The 25,607-nt window shown below is 44.0% G+C and overlaps 1 protein-coding gene across 1 annotated transcript in view; it reads left to right on the top strand.

Moving 5' to 3' along the window:
• Nucleotides 1–8,866: 8,866 nt before the first annotated feature.
• Nucleotides 8,867–25,607, top strand: part of SEC62 (SEC62 preprotein translocation factor) — a 36,291-nt gene continuing 19,550 nt past the window's right edge. Inside the window, exons 1-2 of the mRNA XM_090052154.1 lie at nt 8,867–8,934; nt 16,919–17,027. Coding sequence (XP_089908280.1) covers nt 8,899–8,934; nt 16,919–17,027 — 145 coding nt within the window. The 5' untranslated portion in view covers nt 8,867–8,898. The remainder of the gene's footprint in view (nt 8,935–16,918; nt 17,028–25,607) is intronic.

The following is a 25,607-nucleotide window of genomic DNA, read 5'->3' on the forward strand; positions in this document are numbered from 1 at the left end:
GCTGCTGGAATAAGAATGGAAAGTGAAAGAAATTGTTAACAGCAACAACAGACAAAGCCACAACCCTTGCTGTGTTCATCAGATTATTTGTATATTAAACATAAGAGGCTTTATTGTTTTGCAATACCTGCACATTCTCTCTCTATTTTAAAGAAACATTCCTGCTCCGCTAAGGTGTTTGCTAGTAATCCTGGATATGTAATCTACATTAGCTGAACTTCCTAACTCGTTGTTTCACTGCTGTGTTTCTTTGTTCTGATAGCTCACCGAAATTCAAATGGAATGCAGATGATGTACCCGAATATATATGATACCACTAGAAATATTTTACTTAACATACATACCATATTAGGCTGCAGTAAAATGGTTAATGAAAGGGATTATGTTTTTTGCAACATGTTTTATATACATCTGAATTATTTTGCCTGTCTGCACTAGATGTGAAATATCCTAGGGATAAGGATCACAATTTCTTGTTTGAACAGGGCCAAGCCCAATGACAAGATATAATAAATAAGAAGTCACAATAAATGCACAGAAAATGATTTTGTGCTATGAATAATTGACTTAACAATACTTCTGACAGAGGAAGAAATAGAATTTGGAAGAGATTGAGGTCCAGCAATACCAGTCCTCCTGTCCTAGGAATGCAGGATTTGATTATGTGAAACATCCCCATGTGAGCTAAATGATTCATTTCTCAATATTCCAGAAGATAATGAAAAATTTCTAAAAAATACTCTGAGTATGTACCAGGAAGGGGGAATTCCCACATGGCCTCAAATCAATCATCATAATCCAATGAATTAAAGCAAAATTTGCCAGCTAATATCACAAGCCATTTGTATTTCCAGCAAGACAGGGTCCAAAAAATATACATTGTTTTAATCCTAGAATTATGACTTCTTTCAGAGTTTCAGCACAACATAGAATTCAAAATTATAACTTTTTGTTCTCTTCTACCCTTAGAGCAGGGGTTGTCAACCGGGGGGTACACATACCCCTGGGGGTACTTGAGAAGGCCCTAGGGGGTTTGCACAGGTATGTGGGGTCAGAGTGTTGCCATGCATCATGCTGTGCTGCCGTGCAGGTGCTGCCTGCCTGACCACATGTCGGGAAGCTCACACATGGCAGCTTCTACCATTCCACGTTTGGCTGCCCTCCCCCACCCCGTGCTGCGTTCAGCCGCATGCTCCACCCCCCATGCCGCATTTGGTTGTGCGCTACCCCTCCCCTACCACATCTGGCCACTGGGGTACACTGATCCAGGAAGGTTGAAAACCCCTGACTGAGAGGATAGAGCACCTGTCACTTTTAACTCACATTTAATCTTTCTTATAGCTTAGATTGTTCTTTTGTTGTTACTTAGTTCGGACAGATGCTTAGTTCAGACAAGTCCGTTAGGTCCCCTTTTGGTATTCCAGTATGATTCCCCCTTAGTTCCTCTACAAATTCCATATAAGCTTACACTTACACTCAACATTCTATAGCCAAGACCATGCATAACTTTGATCAGTTCAGAAGTTGCATTTATCATTTATTATTTATTTACATCTATGACATTGCCTACTTATTTGGTTCTAATTCAGAAACTGAATGTTCCTTCAAATATTTTACATAAAATTACCCAAAAACAGACACAGCACTTTCCATGGGACAGCCCTCTAACGCTTATAGGGAGTGTCTCCATGTGCAGATTTAAGGTGCATTAGCCATTTTTAAGGCACATTAAGTACACATGTGCACCCCTAATGCGCCTTAAAATTACAATATTAGGTTATTTGCACCTGCAAAAGCAGGTATCAAATTTAGGTGCAAATAGCTAAAGCACCTTAACATATGTATTCACACGTTAAGGCTCATTAATGCTGTATATGTTGACTGACTTGGGACTAACTGTAGTTTCAAGTTGGTCCACAAACCATATTAATGTGCCTTAGCACGTGCACATGTAGAGGCACACCTACATAGCTTTCATGCGCATTAAGCAAATGTGCATTAAGTTTAAGTGCATGGAAAAGCATGTGTAGACAAACCCATAATGACATAACTTCCCTTGTCTTATTTGTAATATTATTTCTGATGCAATTCAGGAACTCAATTTTCTACAGCTAAATACCACATTCCTCTCTTCATGTTACTCTTAAGCTGAAACCCTGTGTGAATTCCACTGTCTACATGTAACTGTACAAGCTGTTTTAAGATTCTTAGGATCAAAGCACCACCATTTATAGATGCACACATTAAAATCTACCGGTCACTGCAATTTGAAATTCATAGGTGTAGCAGGAGTGCCGCTTTCGCAGCCTCTCTTGGCGCGCGTCTCCGGCCTCCTGCAATGGGCCGATCGCCTGCTTACTCTCGCCTGCCACATCTTGATCTTGCTCATAATTGATGAATGTTTTAAATTAGCGGGAAGCTGCCCATTTTTGTGCGCCCCGATGACAGGGGGCACCGTCTGCGGCTCCTTTTCCTCCCCTGCACCGCAGCCCAAGCCTCGCAGATGGTGTTGGTGTGATCTCTCTAGGGCCATGGTATTAGGTCCCGGCCCTTTGCTTGCCTTCGGGGCTCCTCGATGCCCTTTCTCACTCCTGGGGCCCCTCACTGCCCCCTCCCTCTGAGCTCCTCACTGCCCCTTGATGCTGGGGGTCTTCACTGCCTCCTAACTCAGGGGCTTCTCAATGCCCCCTAGTCAGGACTCTTTGGTGCCCCTAACTCCGGCGCTCCACGCTGGCCCCTAGTCAGGACTCTACACTGGCCCCCACCTCCGGGGCTGGGCCAACATACCCCCAAACAAAGCTGTACCCACACGACACTGCCCACCGGGCACCAGGAGTCCCCAATTTACTGGGGAGCTCCCGTGAGGCCTCCTCACACCCCTACAGCCTCACCTAGTCCTCCGGTTGAACAAAAAACACAAATGCAAAGCCCCCAGGCTACAACATAAAAACTAGACCCTTCTGGTCCAAAACAATTAGAAACCTGTCCTTACAAGAGAGAGAGAGAGCGCGAGAGCAAGAGAGCGCTCATCCACCCTCAGCAGGGACCAGGGTGTTCCAACCATCCGAGCTCTCCCCTTGCCCAAGCCGAGCTCCTCCTCCTTCAGCTGCTGGAGGGGAACTGCCCTCCTGGCCTTCTGCCTGGGCTTAAGAAGGGCTAAGCTCTGCCCCTTCCTGGCTCTAGGCTTCCCTGGTTGCTAGGGCAACCAGCACCTGCTCAGTCCTAGTGACTGACAGCTGTGCTTCCCCTTTTCCACCACTTGGGGTCTCTCCTGAGCCATTTCTACTCTCAGTCGCAGGACACCTGAGAGCCCTGCGACAACAGGATATACCACAAAATTTACAGACTGAATGTTATATCTCATGGGGTGCTACCCCACTGTCTTGTACTTATTTTCTTGGTCATAGGTATACAGTCTATCATATTGCCTCCAAATAAAAATATTAAATTATGTATTTATCTTGTATATTTATGATAAAAATATTGACCAAGATAAACAAAAATAAAAATAATTCCCCACCTTTAATATGTGAATTTTATATTCCATCACAATCAGTTCCTTGAGGTAAAGGATACAAAAATAGATCCTCTGAAGGTCAACAACCTCTGGCCCTAATAGAAGACCAGAGACGATATGTTCAAGAAACAGTGTTCCTAACTCCAACTTCAATATTAGTTCAAAACTAAGGAGATACTTGACTGACTTCACCATTCTAAACAGCAAACAGCATGGAGGTACCATTTCAAGCAGTCAGCACCATGACCAAACAAGGACCAAAGATTTATAAAACATTGCTAATATCCCAATTTTTGGGGAGATAAGTAAAGCAGTCTTTAGAAAACAGGTGTTAAATTATCTTTGTAGATGGGCAGATGCATCCCACACCACTTACAGAGTTATTTCATAAGGATTTTCCTGTTACAGAGTATACTGCAATCTCAAAGGATGAAGAAAAACAGAAAGATCTAAAGAAATGTCTACAGATTTATCAGCTGTAGATTAAAAAATCCCCAAAAAACAGATTAGACAGTAGGCATCATCTCAGGATTCAGAAGCAAATGAATATCCAAAAGTTTCCAATGCCTGAGCCATGAAGTCTTTGACAAAGGTCTGTCAATGCTTCTTCGTCATGGAGACAAGTGCTGCCCCTGTCATATGTTGTAGATGTCTTACCATCCTAGCAGCATCAGCAACTTGTTTATACTGAACTGTCAACTCCCCACATTCTATCTGATTTAGGAAAGCATAGACAATGTGATATCTAAGTTCAGTTCAAATGCTCAGTATGCTTGTATGTCACATGAATGTTGATGGCACTATAGATCACAAATTCTCACCATGCTCTTTTAGTAGTCTCACATATTATACACATTCACTGGAACAGCAACAAAATAGCACACTGTGAAAACCCATACAAGAGTTTTAGGCTTGATAAGCAATTATTTAAACCCATAACTCAGGATATCTGAGAAGCCTGAAACTTCTTAAGAATGATTTCCATATGCCCTCGCTAGGATCTGTGGGTATATCATTAAAACTTTACATTGCCTTGACTATTTCTAGATTATTAACCAAGGAGACTTGTGTAGCCTTTCTGCCAGAATCAGGCCCAAAGCCAGATTGAAATCGATCAATGAATCTGGCATAATATAGTCTGGACAAACTATGGTCTAGTTCATTTTTAAATAAGGGGTTTCTTTTTGTATTTCATCTATACTTGTAATGCAAAATACAATATGCATTTCAAAAGATATTGATATTTAATGTTTTGGCAAATGTACCTTTATTACTTATTACATTTCTCAAAGCTGTTTTGATATGGAGCATTACTGTTCACACTGTGATTAAAGACTCCTTTTCTATGCATTGATGCACTAGTTTTAAAACAGCTGGTAAGTCTTGAGGTGCCTGTGATATGCAGCAAGCGGTGTTAAAATATCCCCTTAAAAAGAAAGCAAAGCACTCGAAAATGAATGTCACTGCAACACCCAGACACCACAGGTAACCTGTGAAATGTATCAGAATATTACTTGTAATTGAAAAGGTTGATTCGGGATATACTTGAAACAAATTGCTAACATGATTAATCCTTATCTATATTTAACCCTTGTCTTGCAAAGCAACATTCCTTACATTGTAAGTGGTAAAGTCCAGGGGCTGTATTAAGTGGCAAAGCCTTTGGGGCCTCAGCGTTTTGTCTCTTCTACTCTGTCCACATCAGGCAGGACTGAAGGGAGAACTTTGCATGCTTCTTTGGCAAAGGCTGGCATGCTGTTTATGTGTTTCTTTAGTTTTCCTCCAGTCCTGGAAGGTATTGCCTTAAAACTTTTCATCTAGAAGGTACTCCATTTGGTCTTTAAGGCTTCTGAGAAAGCATATTTGGCAGAATCTTCCTGATAAGTCACTCAACTATTCAACTCCAGACATTTTTTAATGATTTTTTTAACAAGCACTGTTTACTGCAGTGCTTCTTCAAAACAGCACTGCTACCATCAGCTTCCAAACAGGACAGAAAGCAATGCAAAATGAAATGCTGTCCAAGAAGATATAAGTTTCAAAGTGTGGCCTTTTTATCTGAAGTTGGGGAGACTCTCATTTTCACATTCAAAAAGGACATTCTTTCATTGTTCTGACAGGCACATCTACCTCTGACAGATGAACACTTCCACCAAGGGCCCTTGGTGAGAATACTAACCAACAGTGAGAGAAGAGGAAACAAGCCAGGGACACAAAGTCCCCAAAAGTGATGCCCATCTGAAATATCAGAAAACAAAGGAAGAATGTGTGAGAATGAAGGAGCAAACAATGCTGGATGAGTTCACAGCCAAACATGGGGGAAAAGAGAGCCACTGTTCAGATCATCTTTTAGATAGTCCTTTATGGCTCTGAATTCAAAGAGTTCATATAATTTTACCCTCAACCACAACTTGTTAATGTTTTTGCACAAATGCACTTGCACCAGTCTTCACTCAGAACTCAAATTCATTTCCATGTAAGCAAGCAGATGGAGTGCTTTCCTGTGGTTTGCTACTTGTTTATTCCCTTTTTCCTGTTTATTTGTTATAATAAAGTGGTTTGTTTGGATGCAGCTTATGCAGGTGCTTGCTGAAAAGCACATCAATAGGAAGCTTGAGCATCGGCACTGAAATATGGTTGCAAAATTTCACAATTGTATAATTATCCCTTAGAAGCTCTGAACCCCCTGCAAGGATGTGGACATATGACTCATCCTGAACCTCCCTTGGCTAGGTGAACAGTCCCTAATGAAGATGGGTGTACATTCTGGCTGTATGTACTGAACTAGAAAAACAGTCATGTCAGCTCCACTCCATATGAAAATACTTGATGGGTGCTTCTACACAAGACATTACTGTGCAGTAGTTCCTTGTAAAAGCAAGTACTAAATAAATGTGCAGTAACTGGAGCCACTGTGCTGTAGCACTGGTGAATGCCTTTTAAGTGATGCTATGAGGCTACTGAGCAGTAGCATCTTGGCATGGTTTTTGCCATGTGATGATACTGCACAGTCAGCATCTCATTTAGACACACCCACTGATACTATTAGGGCAAAGCAGGCCATAATAATGCAAGCACAATTTGCCATACTGATAGAGATGGTTTTCCAGGCAGCCCTACCTGGCCTTCAGCCTGTCAAATGCACATTCCTTCAGCACTGTTAAGTCCGAAATTAAACCTTGTGTGCCAGGCCTCTGAATCAGGGCATTTTTTCATAACCTGTGGCAAAAGAGAGTTAATAGGGTTTCCCAAAATAAATGAGCATAGAGAGATACAAAATTCATAACAATGCCCCACCAGCAGTTAAATATCCTGGTGTCACACACCTCTCTGGTATGTCCAACTGTTGTGTTGAGGAACCTAATGAATCTGCCTTACTAATTGACTATAGCTTCAGGATGATGGACTTTATGTTTGTAGTTAACATATTCACTTATTTCTACCCTAGACCAAACTTTACTGAAGAAGTAACAGGTTTCTTCTAAGGAGAGAGGGCAGGGTGGCACTTTAGGGTGACTAAGTGGTTCAGAGGCATAGCCTACTGTCAGATACTCTTATTTTGTAGTATCTGAAAAGGTAGATGTAGGCTGTAGCCTTCAAAAGCTTTTGCCTCTGAACCAGTTACACCTCTTAAGATGTCACCCTGCCCTACTTGCTGCTTGGCTTCAGATGAACATGGATAACTACCTTCCTTGTAAGAGAATGTAATCATTACATGGCCATTTGTCACTATGCTGTAGGTCAAGTCATATTTCTACCTGCCAGCCTCCCAGCTTTGTTTTGCGCTCTTGCACCACTTTACTGCCACATCATAGTTGTTATTTTTGGCTGTCTGTGAGGTACAGACCTACAAAACCTTTCACAAGAAAGCAAAAACAACCGCCTCAACTTCCACCGGCCTGCTTTATTACTCCAGGAGGTGAGCCCATGAAATCATTATAAAACAGCACTATTTTTTTTAACAAAATACACCTCATGTTAACTTAACTGAGGGTAATTAGGGAAACATCCTATAAAATAATTAAAATCATGAAAAAAGAATTCAAATGTCATTTGAATGTTGTTTACAACCCCCTTGGTTATGCATGAGATTGATTTGTAGCTTGTGTGGACCTTTCGCCCCACAATGGCAAAGCCAGAAACTTTTTGCCCAGATGGGAAAGGTGGGCAGGATTCAGGGGCCAGGATTGTTCCCGAACTGCCTTTTTTTGGACAAAGCCCAGCAGTTACTGCTTCAAAAGGCTCCAGGCCAGAGGGACACGCCGCGCGGTACCTACCCCCAGGGCAGAGTGCAGCAGGTGAAGCGGGAGCCAGGATGAACCAGTGCAGGCCACACACGCTGGCAGCAAAGGCCTGCAGGCACCGAGCCCCTGGGACACGGCAGCACCTGAGCAAACGGGCACCAGGGTGGGGCAGAGAGACCCAGCACCTGGCCTGACTTGTGACAGGAGTTTATGTGTGTGGGATGACACGAGAAGAGTGTGTTGGGGGGTGACACAACAGGAGTGTGTGTGTGGAGGGGGGGGGTGACACGAGAAGAGTGTGTTGGGGTGACACAACAGGAGTGTGTGTGGGGGGTGACACAAGAAGAGTGTATGGGGTGACACAACAGGAGTGTGTGTGTGTGACACAACAGGAGTGTGTGCAGGGTGTGTATGACATGACAGGAGTGTGTGTGGGGGTGTGTGACATGACTGGAGTGTGTGTGTGTGTGTGTGTGGGTGGGTATAACACAACAGGAGTGTGGATGTGGAGGGTGACATGACAGAAGTGTGTATGGGTGGTGTGTGACACAACAGGAGTGTGTGTGGGGGTGTGTGACATGAGAGGAGCATGCAGGGGGTGTGACACGAGATAAGCGTGTGTGGAGGTGTGTGTAACACGGCAGAAGCATGTGGGGGGTGTGACACGACAGGAGTGTGTACGGGTGGTGTATGACTTGACAGGAGTGTGTGGGAGTGTGACATGAGAGGAGCATGCATGGGAGTGTGACACGAGAAGTGTGTGGGGTGTGTGTAACATGACAGGAATGTGTGTAGGGTGTGATACAACAGGAATGTGTGCGGGGGTGACATGACAGACGTGTGTATGGCTGGTGTGTGACACGACAGGAGTTGGGGGGCATGACACGACAGAAGTGTGTGAGGGGTGTGCGTGACACGACAGGAGTGTGGTGGGGGTGACACGAGAAGTGTGGGGGGGGGGAGGGGGAGGTGACACGACAACCGTGCGAAGGAGGCCCAACACCGGCCCGCCTCAGACGCGGGCGACTTCGGGACACTCCGAAGACCGCCCCCCAGCTTACATAAGGGTCGCGTGGGTTCTCGCGAGACTTCCGCCCCCCCTCCCGCCCACGTCACCGGCCGCCAGACGGGGACAACATGGCGGAGCGGCGCAGGCACAGGAAGCGGATCCAGGTAGCGGTGCCGTCCGGGGCGCAGGGGACTTCCCCGGGGGCTCCGCTTCGCCCTGCCTGCGGGGGGCGCCGGGCGCGCGGGGCGCGCGCAGCCGGGCAGCTCCCTGCCCGGGTCTCCGGCGGGCTCGAGCGGGCCCTGGGGCCGGCGCGGGCCTCTCGGTGCCGGGCTCAGTGCGCGGGTGCAGCTGGCCGGGGGCTGTTGGCACGTGGGCGGGAGGATGCACAGGAGCGTGCAGAGCAGCTCCCGGGGGGGACGGACACGTGTGTCTCCTCTCTGTAAATACTCTGCAAGCAGGAGGGTTTTGCTTTCCCAGCCATAAAAGCATCCCTGGTTTACAGGTCTGAAGGCCTCGTGCCTGTGTGTTGCCTGGTTCTCCAGGAGGCTGGGCTGCAAGTGTAGCTGCGTCCCAACCACCGGATTGGTATGAAAAGATTTGCTGCCCCTTTTATGCAGATTCTCAGAAGTTTAGGGCTGCAAGGGACCTTATGAGGTCATCGGGGCCAGCCCCCCTGCTCTGTGCAGGAAAGACACCTGGGGTCCTGTAACCCCAACAAGGTGTGGGTCCAGGCTCCTTTTGAAGATTTCCAGCATAGATCTCCTTGCGCCGGCCTCCACTGGGTGTCTATTCCAGGGTTTCTCAGAGAAGTATTGCTGAGCCTCCCCCCCGCCCCCCGACCTGGGAACGTTATTGGGAATTGGCTGGTAAATGCATTGATTAGAGCTTAATCTTTAAAGAGCAAACCTTTAAAGCGTCTCTGCCTGTTGTTACGTTCTGGATGTGCTTAGCTGCACAATTGTGCCGGCTCTCTGAGTGCTTCGGTTACAATTGACTCAGAACTGGTGTGCAGGGGGTATTTGAAGAAGAGATGCAAATGGATTATTGTATCCAACGTGTGATTTACTTTGGCTACAAATCAGTTTAGACCAGCGGTTTGGGACTGTTAAACGCTGGAGCCTGGGGAGGTTATGGGTAACTGGGTCACTCCTGCATTTCACGCTTGCTTTTGTATAATGACATTGTGGCTGCGAAGCACTGAGCACATATTAAGAGTGGTTTATTAGTCTCAGCCATCACTGCTTTTCAGATGACCTGTGGCACAAGTTTAGACGTTGGTACTTCAAAGATTTTTGGATGATACCATTGCCAAGTGCTGAGGTATAACTGAAGCAAGGCTAATGGGGAAGTCCTCCAAGCACATAAGCATTGGTCCTGTTCAGAGCACAGTTTTGCTGTGCCTGGCAGTGACACACTAAAACATGCTACACGTACATAGCAAAGTCCACATTGAAGTATGGGCAGCTAATTGGCAAAAACTGTCAGTGGTACTAATTAGTGGCCCTCCCTCCCCCATCCTACCCACACACATACCATGTGGATACTGCCATGCTGCTGCTGGTCCATACCTATAGCATAGTAATTCTCAGCTGGGGAACCATGGATCACCAGGTCCTTTGAAGGCTGCTGTGTGGTATGAGGAGATAAATTAGGCTCAGGGTGTCCCTGCCTGGATGAATTCCCCACCCCTACTGTCTAGCCCTTGTAGAAGGAGGTAAGCAGTGTAATACACAACTTAGTTTTTTAAATTGGGTGCCACCCCATTCACAAAACTTATGACAGGGCACCTTGAGTCCACAAAGTTTGAAAACCAGTGCAGTAGCGCCATGCAGCATATTGAAGGAAGTACTGCTGGGTACTGTGAACTTGTCCCCTGAATGTGACCACTGGGACTTGGGGCTGGGGTTCTTCCCATCTGAAACTGTGTAGCAAAATTAGTTTCAAATTGAGGACCACAGTCACCAGGACACTTGGCTGTTCTGATGTAAAAAGCTGTAATGCCAGTTTAACCATCCAACATGTTCTTTTTGTATTTTATGTAGGGGCAAATCTGTTTCTTAAAAATCAAGTGTTTTTTTGGTTTTTTTTTAAAGTGAATCTTCAAATCTTTACAAGTATCAAATCATATTATTCTTATTTAGTGTATTCATGTATGAGCATAAAAAATAATGCCTGGAAGAATACCTAGATCAGAAATTGAATCTGTACAGGATTGAGATAAAGGACACGAGTCAGTAGCTTGGAGCAGAAAACACAGTACGAATGATGTAACCAAGCATTTCAAATTCACGAAATGATGCTGCGAGGGAGTGAAAATATGGAACAAAAATTGTTTAAAGCTGCTTAGTCTGGGACTACAAATGCTAAAATGTTTAAACAAGAATCATATGGATTATTGTAAGATGTCACTTAAGAGCAAAGCTAGGTGTCTTCACTGCTGTACATGTCTTACCAGATCAGATCATGCTTGGTTTTTTAAGTGTAACTTGAATTTTGTATTTATAATTTTGGGATTGTAATGCCTAATTATAACGTCTCTGTACTAGTCCACTAATGAAGTGTAATTTTCTGGGGGAAAAAAAGACTTAAGAGGAATATTTCTCTCTTGGTAATGAGTTTATTTTTAACCCCGTAACCTCTTTATTTAAATTACTCCTAAGGGTTAAAAAAGACCCAGGAAAAGTTAAATAAAAGAAAAAAAAATCAAGTTCCTGTAAAGTTGAGTTATAATCATCTATCCTGCATACAAAATTGTTTTATGTATCCAATTAGCATTCACTATAACAGTTTAAAATGTCAATTAGTATCTCATATAAGGACCCAAAACTCCAGCCCTGCAAATACATATGCCCATGCTTAACTTTGAATCAGTAAGCAGTTGCACTGAATTTTTAACAGGACAACTGTTATGTTTACATCTATATGTATGACTTGGCAGGATCGGTGCCTAAACTTGTGGCATCAATATGTAGGTGAATATGTTGTTTCTCTTTTGTAGAAGCCCTCTCCCTCCATGTTAAAAAGCATGTGGAACATTAGATCACAGAGATCTAATTAGGATGTTCAAGGCACCCAGGAACATCCTAACTGAGAATCAAGTGAGATTTGCTTTTCTTGTCTGCTTGAACTTTTCTGGAATGGTTCAAAAATGTTGACAGGTAACTTGGAAGTAAAACTGTAAGTTACCTTTGAAGATAACCATGTTTTCCCCTAACAGGCAGTTCAAATATTGTGGAACAAATTGTTTATTTAAAATAGGAACGTCAAACTCACCTGTGGCCCTGGGCCAGATCCAGACCTCAGGGCTCCTTGTGGACTCAGTTTAGCCCGGAAGCACAGGGGTGGCCTCTGGCTGCAGGGGCGGTGGAAAGGGGTCCAGTGGCAAGCATGAGCCTTAATATGGGGAGGGATCTGGGGACCTGATCCCTCCATGTGGTGGGATGGATTTAGGAGTGGTGGTGGTGAGACAAGTTGAACAGCAACCAGGCCAGCAGGGCCAAAGGGCCTCAAATTCTGCAGGATCATGCCCCACAATTTATTCCTTTCAGATTTCTCCAGTCTTTGCTCTGTTGTTTCACCTCAGTGGGGTTTTCCTGTTTGTAAAAGCTCTCTTCTGTGTTGTTGTGGCAACGAGGGAAGAATTAACTAAATCATGCTCTTTGAAGGCTCCAGTAAAGACATTTTGGAAATGAAGATTCTAGTAAATGTCACTCTAGTGACAATTTAACTGAAGTAATGGGGAAAAGATAAACACAAAATGTTGAAAGAATTTCCTGAGAGAACCAGTCATAAAGTATGATGCATCTCAACTGATATATTTCTAAAGACCTAGAGGTTTAAGTTAATCAAGATAGCTGTTTCTACAAAGGAGTTTAGTACCCACATGCCCCAGGATAACACACTTTTCTTTTATAGAGTTTTCTTGTCAGATTTTTTTTAAACAATATACATATCCCAAAAGGCAGGGGGGAGTCTTGAACATCTTACCCAAGAAACCTGATCAAAGCTTGCTCTTTTCTCTCATGGCAAAAAAACTAAACATATGCAATCACAGAGTAGTCTAACAGTGAGGTAAGTGAATGGGTTTAGCCAGGCATTCAGCTGCACATTGCAACTATGTTGGAAGCTTTGAAACCTAAGCTACTGATTCAGTAGGCACCAAGGCTGAACTGCATTGGCCAAACTCCAATGCTGATTATTATATTCTGTCTAAAATGTTGCTTGTGTTTCTGTTTGGGCAAAGAGTCCTTGTTTAGTGGCTCACATCCTAGTGTCTCCGTTCTGTAGAAAAGTTACAAGTGGAGAAACTGAGGCAAAGAATGTGATTATTTAGTCAAGGTGGTGGGAGACTCAGAATATAGCCCAGACTGCTCTATTTTCAATTACTGCTCTAACCACTAGACACAAGCTTTGGGATTCTGTTGGTTGAAGGATGTTGTATTAGTTATTACTATATTTACCCAAATCCAAGATGACTCTGGATTTAAGACAGCCCCTATACCCCCATAATTAGATTTTAGACATGCAAATGTTATAAGCATGTTACAATTTTCCATATCTGGAATCTAATTTTTGTAGGGTTGTCATGTATTTATCCCCTACACTGCTGCAGGGAGGCAGGTGATGATGGGGCAGACCATAGGGAGGTCAGTTGGCCTGCCTCCTGCCTGTCCCATGCTTACCCCTGTGGTGCTTAGACTGACTGCCAGCTTCCCCTGCTTGTCTCCCACCTTTCTGCCTGATGCCTGTCCATGCCCATAGTGCTTGCATCCCCTGGTGTGGGCCCCCTGCACCTCCCTCCCACTTACCGTCCCCTTGCAGCTCTGGCTGTGGCTGGAGCCATGCTGCATCTGGGTGAAGGAAGTACACATATTGCTGCCTCTGGACCTAGCCCAGCTAGGCAGTGGCAGCTTCAGGTCAGAGCTATGATCACTGCTGTATGACTTGGCTGGGTCCAGAGGTAATGCAGGCTTCATATACCTTGCTGTGGGCCAGAGCAGGGTCCCAGCTAGAGTTGCAAGTGCAAGGTAAGTGGTGGTGGGTTGCAGAATGTGGGGGCCCCACTCACCTAGTGCCTCCCCTGTCAGGCCTAGGCTCTGGGAGTCCTGCACCTTCCTGCAGTATGTGCAGACCCATGGGGCTCCCCACAGATTTGTGGGGGGTGCCAGAGCCAGGTGGCACAGCACTAGGGGCTGGATCTGGCCTGTGGGCTAAAGGTGGAGCACTTCTGCTCTTTGATGCACCTGCTAACAGGTTAATTGGAGCTGTAGGTACCAACTGTCACTGAAAATGTGGCTCTTACATTCTTATTTTTCCATCTGAAGAGTACACCTTGGAACCCTTCTGGGATGTGGATAAAAACTGCCAGGCATTTTGAATTCCTCATGCATGATGCTATGGAAAATCCAAATATTGCTAAAAACAGTTAAAGTTAAACTCATAAAAGTTAAATTAAAAACAAGGTAGAAAGGCATCAAGACATACAATATTTGTTTGTCTGAAGATGTCAATAAGTTGTCTTGCTGGCCTTGTTTATCTTGAGAAAGGGAACCAGCTTGTGTTAGATCGTGTCCCTCTTCTCACAACTGAGCAGAAAAGTGGGGGGAAAGAAGTGCTACTTCAAACCACCAATGTGCTCTGGTTTCTTGGCAACATTTAAATGTTTCCAAGAGTAAGAGCAGCCAGATGAATTCATCCTATTTGGAGAGAGCAGCTCCAGATTAGCTAGTACGCACAGGTTTTAAGCCTTTGTACTGACAGCTCACTTCAGTTGCTTTTGTTACCTCAGTAAATATCAACAGGTCTGTTTTCTACTTGAATGCTGAACAGAATCGTATCAGAATTACCTGCGTGGTGAAAGTCAGTTGTAGGGCTGTCAGGGTGGATAAAAAATCAGTAATTTAAAAAAAAAAAAATTTGATTTTTTAAAAATTTAATTTATATTTTTTGATTTAATCATATTTATTTGTTGATTAAGATGCTTTAAAAAAAACCTATATAAAGAAAGTTTTAATTTTAACATATCTTAAGCTCAAAGATATCATCATGGAACTTGTAATTATGTACTATTTTAGACAATATATTCATGTAACCTTTTAAGAAAAGTTTTATAAATAGGTCACAACGGGCCATGGATTATATTAGAGGCCCAATCTTGTGGGGTTCCCAGAAGCTTCCCTACAGATTAATAAAGATTAAAGAAAACTACTCTACCCAGTGGGATTCAGTGCTCAGTACAGAACAGCATTTCTCAATCTGTGGGTCTCGACCCAAAAGTGTGGATCGCAAGGATATATGACAGGGTCACGAACAAAGTTGAAAAAATGGATTCTCTTTTAAAGGAGAAAAATATGGGAAACCATGGCTTTTCCCTTTCAGGCTGGCAAGTTTCTAGTCTTTGAGGAGCTGCCTGGGGCCCCCCCATCCCCCACACTGGGGGCCTGGAGCCTGGGGGGGTGCGGGCAATGGGTGGGGAGTGAGGGGCCCTGGGTGAGGACTGGCCATTGATGGTTACAAATGGGTCCTGGTACAAAAAAGGTTGAGAACCACTGTCCTAGAAGTTCCCATTAAGCTTCTCTGTGATGTAACAAGAATGTACTTTTTTATGGAAAACAGTGACAAAATTAAGACTTCCTAATTAGTGATTTAAATCATGATTTAAATCTATTTGATTTGAATCAAACCCACCTTGAAGGCTATAGTTTTATCTGGGAGTTAACCAGGTTTCCTTTTGCTTTTTTGAAACAGCAGTCCTTTAAGAAATAATTTAGGGCATTGAGAACTTTATGCTTATAAATTAAGTATTTAATCTGTTTGGCATAAATTATATCCACAAATAAACAAGTGTAGCAAGGGATAAAAAAATAACTGGCCACAGTTTCATCAAGAGATTTTTTTTGTTTCAGTATTTTTAATAGGGCTAGCAATCCAACTCAGGTTTGAAAATTTTGAGTGACTAAATTTGGCGCATGTAGTAATACAGAGTAGAACTCAGTGCATTAAACTCTACAAAGCTCTTAATAGTTCAGCCTAGAGTTATCTTATCCTCCTACTAGGAGACGGAAAGAGCGAGTAACACCATTGCCTAGTAAGTGGGCTTTACTGGCTGAATGTTGGTTTCCACCCCCCATATTACCATAAGTAAACACCAACTTCTGACCAGCTGAATGAGACCTTTCAGTCTAATTTGTTTTTAGTGGCTTTCTTCAACTGTCTCTACAAAGCAGCAATAATATAGTATTAGGGATATCTTAGAAACGTCAACTGAAGTTCCTGGTGAAAAGATAGGAGACATTTAGAATTTGAAACTAGCTCATTTTATACAAATTGTGGATAGTCTAGTCATAGAATTGTAATTGAAAAGATGTTTTGTGACATTTCAGAAATTTATTCCCTGAAATATTTATGCAGTGCTCAGCCTTCTGCCCCTGGGGGCCAGATGAGTAGAGCACGGCCAGTCCACAGGTTGGACCTGAAGATGGGGTCAGTCTCCTATAATGCTGTGGGACTGCTGGTTTGTGGGCTAGATCCAGCATAGGTCTGTGGAGGCTGTGGCAGTGAATGTTGCCACTGCTTCCCCTGCCACCAAATGTCCGGACTTCTAAGGAGACCCAGGGGTCATGGGCTGAGTATCATAGTTTTCTCTCTTCCTCTGAAAATAAACTTTAGATAGCATTGAATGGTGGTAGATATAATTATTAAAACAAAAGCAGGTCATAGGTCCTTATTTATTTTGGATGCATATCATTGTTCATTTGTGTAATCTTTTTCTATGTTTATAGTGTGGCATGAAGTGTTTGGTATTTGTATATTCTTAGCTTGGAAAGTAAAGATATGTCAAACTATTTTAAGAAAAGCAACGCTCAAAACACTTAAATCTCCTACAGTTATTTTTTTAACATACAAGCTCACTTGCTGTCACTTCAAGATTTGGTATTATCACAATGTCTTAGATCATTTGATTCCTTTTCTTTACATAGAAGGGTCTTTGAGGCAAAGATATTCTTTACACTCACTGTATAACGGTGTTCTTTATTTATATGTTGCCATGAAAATAAGCTGGATTTTTACATCTGAGATGAGTCAAAACAAAAGTATATTACCTATAGTATGTGTTAAGTCTCTTAATTTTACATTCTTATGTTGTAGGAAGTTGGTGAGCCATTCAAAGAGGAGAAAGCTGTAGCCAAATACCTACGTTTCAACTGTCCAACAAAATCAACCAACATGATGGGCCACAGAGTTGATTATTTTATTGGTAGGATTATTTTAAATCAAATATTAATGTGGCATATTTACTAATATGGTACTGTTGTATTTTTCATTAAATTTACTAAAATTTTAACCTGTGTAGTATAAATTTCATAACCCAGGGCTTGGAAAACAAACCAGGCATTTGTTAACCAGAAAATTAACCTTACTCGTATAGAAGTAAATACAGTGAACCCTCATTCTGCAGCTTCAAAGACATGGGATTCTTTATTATCTATACTGGTAATAAAAAAAAAAAAAAAAAAAAGCTAAAGGCTTCTCTTATTTCAAGGGCCCACATGGAGTTTGGAGGTTAGTGGTAGGCACATCATCTCAGCTGGTAGGCAGGGCTCAGGTCAACAGACTGGCTCCTGGGTACTCAAGGTTAGACTGCTAAGGCCTGTCCTTCCATCTGTTGCCTCTTTCACACCTGAAGAAACTGCCAAAAGGAGTTGGTGGAGGAACCTGCTTAGATTATATGTTTGTGGGGAACCCCAAGCAATGTGAACCTCACTCTTACTCTGCGTGGACCTCAGAGTAACTAGTGGCATCCCACCCAGGGCAACAATAGTGAGCTGATGGCAATAGACACAATAATACCCCCATTTCCTTTCAACAGAGGTTTTTTTCAACTGGGGATAGATGCTTCTGGTAGGAGGGCAGGGTGATTGATACTCTGGCCATAACTTTGTCCTTGAGCATGAGCACATGGGAGACTGGAGCAGGTGAACATAGAAGAAGGAAGGTGCTTCCCCACCCACTGCAGGATCTGAGGGATGCATGGATTTCTGACCCAGACATTCCCTCCATTTCCTTCCCTGGATGCAGGGTGGGAAGGGTAAGAAATGGAAGGACAGCAGGCCCTTTGCCCATGAGCATGGAGCATAATTGTGGCACAGTGCTGCCCCAGAGATTGCAGGGGCTAGCACTGGCTTAAACTGTACTATTTCTTGGTCCTGTTGCCCCAGACACGAAAGGATGAGCAAGCAACCATATTGCGCCCCCATATTGCATAGGTGCATGGATCCTGAATAGGGGCAGTGGCAACAGCCAACATTGTGTGTGGGTGCTCCCAGAAGAATGATGTTAAAGTCAAATGCCTTTTGGCTAGGAAAGAATAAGTGCTTTACATGGAGGGAGCACAGAGCATGCTGAAAGTCCCACGGAGTAAAGCATTCTTCAGTGAAGTGGATATACAAGAGTAGCAGCTTCATGCACTTAACTCTGCAGGGTAGGGCAGTGTGGAGGAATCCTACTGAGATCTGCTGAGGCTCTTTTAGTGGCCTGAAGGCTTATCCCATTGACTTTGTTTTCCCAAGTGAGTGGTCATATTGTTGAGACTGGAAGTTGAACTGGGGAGGCAGGCAGCTGAGGAGTACTGCATGATAAGATTGCTTTTCAAGGTTGGCAAAAGCTCAGGGTATATATGAAATATCCACGAAGTTGCTTCCCATAATAGAGGATTCTTTTTAGAAAGTGGTCAGGTTTTTTGCAGGACATCTTAGTCAAGAGACGTGTAGAGCAGAGAGAAGAAATTTACTTTCAGTTTGGTTAAGACCACCCAAGTTGGGCCTTGCTTGGTCCAGACACTTGAGGAATGTCTTGACCTAATGGGAATTATTGTCATTTGAGGATGTTAGTGAATAATAGGAAGGACCTATTTTGACCCCTTCTTCTGTAAATGCAGATTCACAGATTCTGAACCTGGTCCAGAATCTCAGCTGAATATCCAGAAAACTCATGCAAAGTAACATGAACTTGACCATCTTTGATTTCACAAGCAGGTGATACCATAAGGCAACCAACTGCCAAGGGTAAAATATCCATTTCAATGGCAAGACCCAGTTTATTATGAAGAGCAAATTAAGAAATGAAAGACTTACTAAGTGGAAGATCAGATGACAGAGTCAGACTTGGAAGATGATTCAGGGCATTGGAGGACACCGAGCCTGGGGTTTCCATCAGAGTGTAGGCAGTGCTCTTTGGACCTGACAGGAGCAAGACGGGTGACTACAGTGGAAACCAAGCAGTGGTTCATGCTGATAACTGCTGCTTAAAGTTGCACTGTATCCTGGCACCCTGATGCATGTCAGTCATTGAGTAGCAGGTCTGTGAAATCTACCAGTTGGGGATGGTGTGAAATGGAATTTAGTTTAGTTTGTATCTTCCTGAGTGTCCTGGTGGCTGTTTGAGAGAGAGGTTCTGGTCATTTATCTCTTGTAACCTGAAAAATGGTGGGAGCATGGGCAGCAAGTCCCTAGTACATGACCCTAGTGATTTATTTGTAATTGCAAGGATTTCAGATCTTTCAGCATGAAGCTTATGTCTTGCATCAAGTCTAGACAGTAAACTTAATGTGTTTAGTATTGGCACCCTCAAGTACATCATGCTGCTCTGTGCCAGCTGTCCTCTATGGCTTGTAGGCTGTCGTAAAACAAGGGCAAGCTTGTCATTTGCCCAAGTCAGTAACTTTTTCAATTCCTATTAATTGCATTTTTCATTGTAATATATGAGAAGTATTTAGTCTAGGGTCAGCACCATGAGCCAGGAAGTCTTAGTTTGGAAACCAGCCCTAAAACTTCCATCTTTAAGTTTGGATAAGCTTCTGTACCCAGGGCCATCCCTGGCGGAGTGCAAATCAGGGCGACCGCCCTGGGCCCCACACTTTGGGGGCCCTGCGGAGTGATGCCAGCAGTGGCTTCTTTGGGTCTGGGGCCTGGATCACAGCAGGGGCAGGGGTGGGGCCCTGCATGGGCTGATTTGCCCCGGACCCTGCACCCTGCTCGGGTCAGTACTGTACCTTCCTATTCCACTTCTAATTGTAAGTGAGGATTCTCTTGCACATGTGTGAACTGTAACTGATCCTCACTATACCCAAGTTTTGCAGATACCTAGTGCTATGTAAGCATTTTATATATATTATTACTTTTCTGATAGATTGGATTGTCAGTCTTTTCTATTTGTTCAGTAATGGGATCTCCATTTAACTTTTGGAGATGTTTCTGTAGCCACCTATTTTGGTCTTTAAATATAAAACTGGGGTGGGGGGGAACAGTAGTGATAGCAGCAAATTTTGTTTTGCTCTCATCTCTCATGACAGGACAGTGGGTTTTTTTGCTCAACTCCAACAAATAATGTTATGGGTTTTTTAAACTATTAATGCAATTTTTTTTTAAAGGAGGACAGCTCTCTCTTTCCTATCCCTTTCATTGCCACCATCCAGAACTCTCAAGTGAAGGTGATCCAGGTGGCTGGGGAGAGCTGGACATTTCCTCCTTTCTCCAGGCTCTGAGAACATGCCAGTCAGGCCTGACAGACTTGTCAGCACAGGTGCTGCATCAGTCAGGGGTATAAAGAGGTGTGAGCCTCTTCTAGATGCAGGTACCTGATAAAGACTCTAATGCAGATCTAGTTTTACTGGCCAATCTGCATTTTTGCTGGTTTAGCTGATTTCTTACAGGGAGAGGGCAGGGTATAGGACTGGAATAAACTGTGTCAAAAGTCCAGTTCTGTCCATGCTAGGAGCACCCTTCCAAAATGCTCTATCAATCTTCCTAAACCAACAAAACACTGCTAGAGTAGATGTGGCTTTATTCCCAAGCCTTGCTGATTTAGGAGGGAGGTGTGTCCTGTCAGGGATGCTCCTCCTATTTGTACTGGGTACAAAAGCAATGTAACACTACTCTAGCATAAAGTATTACTTGGGACTAGGTAGGATTTAAATGAATTGCTATATCCCTAAAATACAGCCAGGATGATTAGCATATTCCCATGTTTTTGTTTTGTTTTTCTCAGTGAATTGAGTTCTAAATTGCACCACTATGATTACATATTTAAATAACTGATTAAAAAATAGCAAGCAAGGAACCTGTACTTAAATCTTTTATTTTAGCTATTTTGCTTGGGTATTATCCCCTTTTACAGATGGACAAAACAACCTCCTTTGTAAAATACTTAATGTTTGGCGGAAAAGAACAGTGTAAGAGCTGGGTGGTATTACTGTATATTGAGGGTTTTCAGTTTGTATTGTGCCAGTCAGCCACTTTCCTGCATAGTCCCAAAGTAGCGTGGTGGGTATATCACCTAAATACCTTACTGGCACCATTGTGGTCTGGAATTGTTATTGCTCTACCCCTCTCCCGTTGCCATCATATAAAATTCAAGTGAGTTCAGTCCCTTGGCCTTCTGCTCCTGCATCTGCAGCCTATGGTCCTTCACTGTGCTCTCCAGCCACCTTTCTGGGTTTCTGCTTCCACAACCGTATGTGTCCTCTGGTCCTCTATGGAAAGCTCCGACCTCTTCAGTAGTCACAGTACAACTACATACAACAAGGTTTTTAAGCCTCCTCAGAGGCATTGGGTGTTAGCTACGGCCTCGGCTGTAGCGACTTTGGGGTGTGCCAATGCACCTCATGGGACCAAAGCCAGAGGCTCCTGGCTAGAGGGTCTTGCCCCTCTGTTCAGGTTTAGATCAACTGCCATATTTGGGGTCATGAAGGAATTTTACCTCATGGCCAGAGTGGTATGGACTGTGGGGTTTTTTGTTATCCTTTGTAGTGGAGTGCGTGGCCCTTTACCCAGGCTCACTTGAATGTATATTGACAGCATTTCATAGAAGCAGGATGTTGGCTTCTGTGGTTTCCCTGATTTACCTGTGGCAGGTTAGAGTGTTAAGCCTGTGTTGTCAGAGTTGACAGTAATTTTATATAAGGTTGAGATTATGGTTTGGATAGGGATGATCCTGCCTCAGGCAGGGAGTGGGACTAGATGAGCTCTGGAGGTCAGCCTTACTTCTCTGTGATTCTAGGAACTGCCTTTTTTTTCTTGGCTTTTATAGTCCATAGTATGGGAGAGGTCCCATAGCCTTAAAGGGCCATCTGTTCTTTGGTGCTACCGCAGTACTTCAGTAATGGGGAAGGAGCTTTGTTCCTATCACCTCCTCTACACCCCAGCCTTACCACACCCTTAATATTACTTTTTGCTGAATATATTCAGGGGACAGGCCCGCTTTTGGCCACTTCACCCTGTCAGCAGTGGCTGCAAGGATGAGTTTGTTCTTCAAAAATCCTATATTCCTAAACTATTTTATATAGCCTTGTTATTGAAGGTTAGTTCTTAGTGACTGGCAGCCACTAAAATGTGGTGACTTGCAACAAAATACCAAATTTGGTACTTTTGTTTTTAATATAATTAATTTTGTTTAAATAGACTTTTAACATTTAGTCTGTTACTTAATAGGTTAATAGTTGATTGTGATCTGTGTCAAGCTACATATGACTGGAAATTGAAATTCTGTTAAAATGCAAGCAAATGCCACTTTATTTAACTATTTAAACACCTTATATTATGGATGTGAAAGAAGAAAAGTTTCTCAAAATATTTCAAAATATTTTGAAATGATATGTAACTGGAGTCCATATTTCATAGACATCAGGGCTGGAAGGGACCTCGGGAGATCATCGAGTCCAGCCCCCTGCCCAAAGGGCAGGAAGTCAGCTGGGGTCATAGGATCCCAGCAAGATAAGCACCCAATTTACTCTTGAAGGTGTTCAATGTAGGTGCTTGAACCACCTCTGCTGGCAGACTGTTCCAGACCTTGGGGTCTCGGACAGTAAAGAAGTTCTTCCTTATGTCCAGCCTGAAACAGTCTTGCAGGAATTTCTGACCGTTCAACCTCGTCATCCCTTGGGGCGCTCTGGTGAACAAATGTTCCCCCAGATCCTGGTGGTCACCCCTGATAAACTTATAGGTGGCCATCAGATCACCCCTGAGCCTACGCTTTTCCAGGCTAAAGAGTGGCTTGTTACTGAGAAGATATTATACAAAGTGTAAAAATAAGAAAAAAACCTCAAAATAATATTATCTGTGCTGCAGCTGTACTTATGAAACTGAGGAGGGGGACAGTGGTGGTTTCTGCTCTGTATTAACTTCAGGCAAACCTCCTGGCTGTAGTGTGTACCCTCCACCCCCCTCTCTCACTGCAACATGATTGCAACAGACTGCCCAGAGAGGAAGTAGAATCTCCATCCTTGGATAGTTTTAAGATTGGTTTAAGCAAACACTTTCATAGATTTCATAGACATTAGGGCTGGAAGGGACCTCGGGAGATCATCGAGTCCAGCCCCCTGCCCAAAGGGCAGGAAGTCAGCTGGGGTCATAGGATCCCAGCAAGATAAGCATCCAATTTACTCTTGAAGGTGTTCAATGTAGGTGCTTGAACCACCTCCGCTGGCAGACTGTTCCAGACCTTGGGGGCTCGGACAGTAAAGAAATTCTTCCTGATGTCCAGCCTGAAACGGTCTTGCAGGAGTTTGTGACCGTTCGACCTCGTCACCCCTTGGGGCGCTCTGGTGAACAGACGTTCCCCCAGATCCTGGTGGTCACCCCTGATAAACTTATAGGTGGCCATCAGATCACCCCTGAGCCTGCGCTTTTCCAGGCTAAAGAGTCCCGTGGCTCTCAGCCTGTCATCGTAAGATCTGTTTTCCTGACCTCTGATCATGCACATGGCTCTCCTCTGGACTCTCTCAAGCTTCTCCACATCCTTTTTGAATTGTGGAGCCCAAAACTGGACGCAGTACTCCAGCTGCGGCCTCACCAAGGCCGAGTACAAGGGGAGAATGATGTCCCGGGATTTGCTCGAGAAGCATCTATGGATGCACTCCAGCATTTTGGTCGCTTTACTAGCCGCAGCATCGCATTGGAGGCTCATGTTCATCTTGTGGTCAATGATGACCCCCAAGTCTTTTTCTTCTGTAGTGCTAACCAACGTAGCACTGCCGAGCCTATAAGGGTGCTGCAGGTTTTTCCTCCCAAGGTGGAGAACCTTGCATTTTTCGGTGTTAAACACCATGAGGTTCTCGTCTGCCCATTTGCTGAGCTTGTCCAGGTCAGCCTGGATCACCCGCCTATCTTCTGGCGTGGATGCTTTGCCCCAAAGTTTGGTGTCATCGGCGAACTTGGCCAGTCCACTCCTAACTCCAATGTCCACATCATTAATGAAGATGTTGAACAGTATGGGTCCCAGGACAGAGCCTTGAGGGACCCCACTGGTTACAGGGCACCATGATGATTGACTGCCATCAATCACAACCCTCTGGGTCCGACCACGAAGCCAATTTCCCAGCCAGCGGATCGTGGTGGAGCCAAGGCCACAACTGGCCAGTTTGGCCAAGAGGTGATCATGGGATACCAGATCAAAAGCTTTTTTGAAATCAAGATATATGACATCAATCTCTTCTCCCTTGTCCAGGTGATAGGTCACCTGGTCATAGAAGGAAATGAGATTGGTCAAACAAGACCTACCCGCAACAAACCCGTGCTGGCTGTCCCTTAGGATGTTAGCCTGGGCCAGTCCATCAAGGATGGCCTCCTTAATAAACTTTTCTAAGATCTTCCCCAGGATAGAAGTCAGGCTAATGGGCCTGTAGTTAGCCAGATCCACTCTCCTCCCTTTCTTGAAGATCGGCACCACATTGGCCTTCTTCCAGTCTTCGGGCACTACACCAGAGCGCCAGGAGTTTTCAAAGAGCCGTGCCAGGGACTGGGCTATGACGCTCGCCAGCTCCTTGAGTACCCTGGGGTGCAGGTTGTCAGGGCCAGCTGACTTGAAGGTATCCAGCTTCTCAAGGTGTTCCTTCACGAGGTCAGCATTGATGGAGGGTAGGGGATCCCCCTCACCCAGATTTCCCTGTCCCATAGCAGGCATGGGCATCCCGTGTGACTGATGAAAGACTGACGCAAAGTACCTATTTAATAACTTGGCTGGGATGATTTAGGGATGAACCTGCCTTGAGTAGGAAGGGTTGGATTAGATGGTCCCTAAAGTCCCTTCCAGCCCTACATTTTTGTGCTGCATTGTGGGAGTAACAGAGCACAGCAGCATCTGGGCATCTCTTTTGTGCCTTTATATGTATGCAGGCAAATATCTCGTAAAGAAAGAAGGTTTAATTGACCTCTGTATCTGATACTGGTATGACCACTGTTTGGACTACTCTGTCTAGTTCTGGTGTCAACAGTTCCAGGAAGATTGTGGTAATTGGAAGAGGATTCAGAGAAAAGTCACAAGAACAATTAACAAATTGGTAATTGTGCTTTGACATGAAAGATTTGAGGAACTGAGTCTGTTCAGATTAGATTAATAAAGAAAAGATAGAGCATTGAATTGATTACAAGCTAAACACCTACATTGGGAAGGGGGAGAGGGGGAGTAGGAAGAAATTTTTTGGAAGAAAGTTCTTGCGTCTACCAGACCAAGATAGAAAACAGACTGAATGGCCAGCAGCTTGAGAGACAACACTTTTCAAAGCAGAAATAAAATGCCAGTCTGTAACAGTAAGGTTAATTAAATGCTGAACAAACCTACCAAGGATTGTGGCAATTGCTTCTAGCCCTGTCCCCTGTGGCCAGAGAAAAGCCCATCTCCATCCTCTCTTTAATTGCCTTTCAGGTATTTGAAGACTGTTATGAAATCCTCCCTCAGTCTTCTTTTCTTCAGACAAAAATAACCTTAGTTTTTTCAACAGTAGTAGTATTTGGTGCTCCCAATTTAGAGGTGCACTGATATATTGGTCCAGTAGCGGATCAGC

The sequence above is a fragment of the Crocodylus siamensis genome, chromosome 6 (genome assembly GCF_052110815.1).
Source record: "Crocodylus siamensis isolate JL-2025a chromosome 6, ASM5211081v1, whole genome shotgun sequence".
In the NCBI taxonomy this organism is placed as follows: domain Eukaryota; kingdom Metazoa; phylum Chordata; order Crocodylia; family Crocodylidae; genus Crocodylus; species Crocodylus siamensis.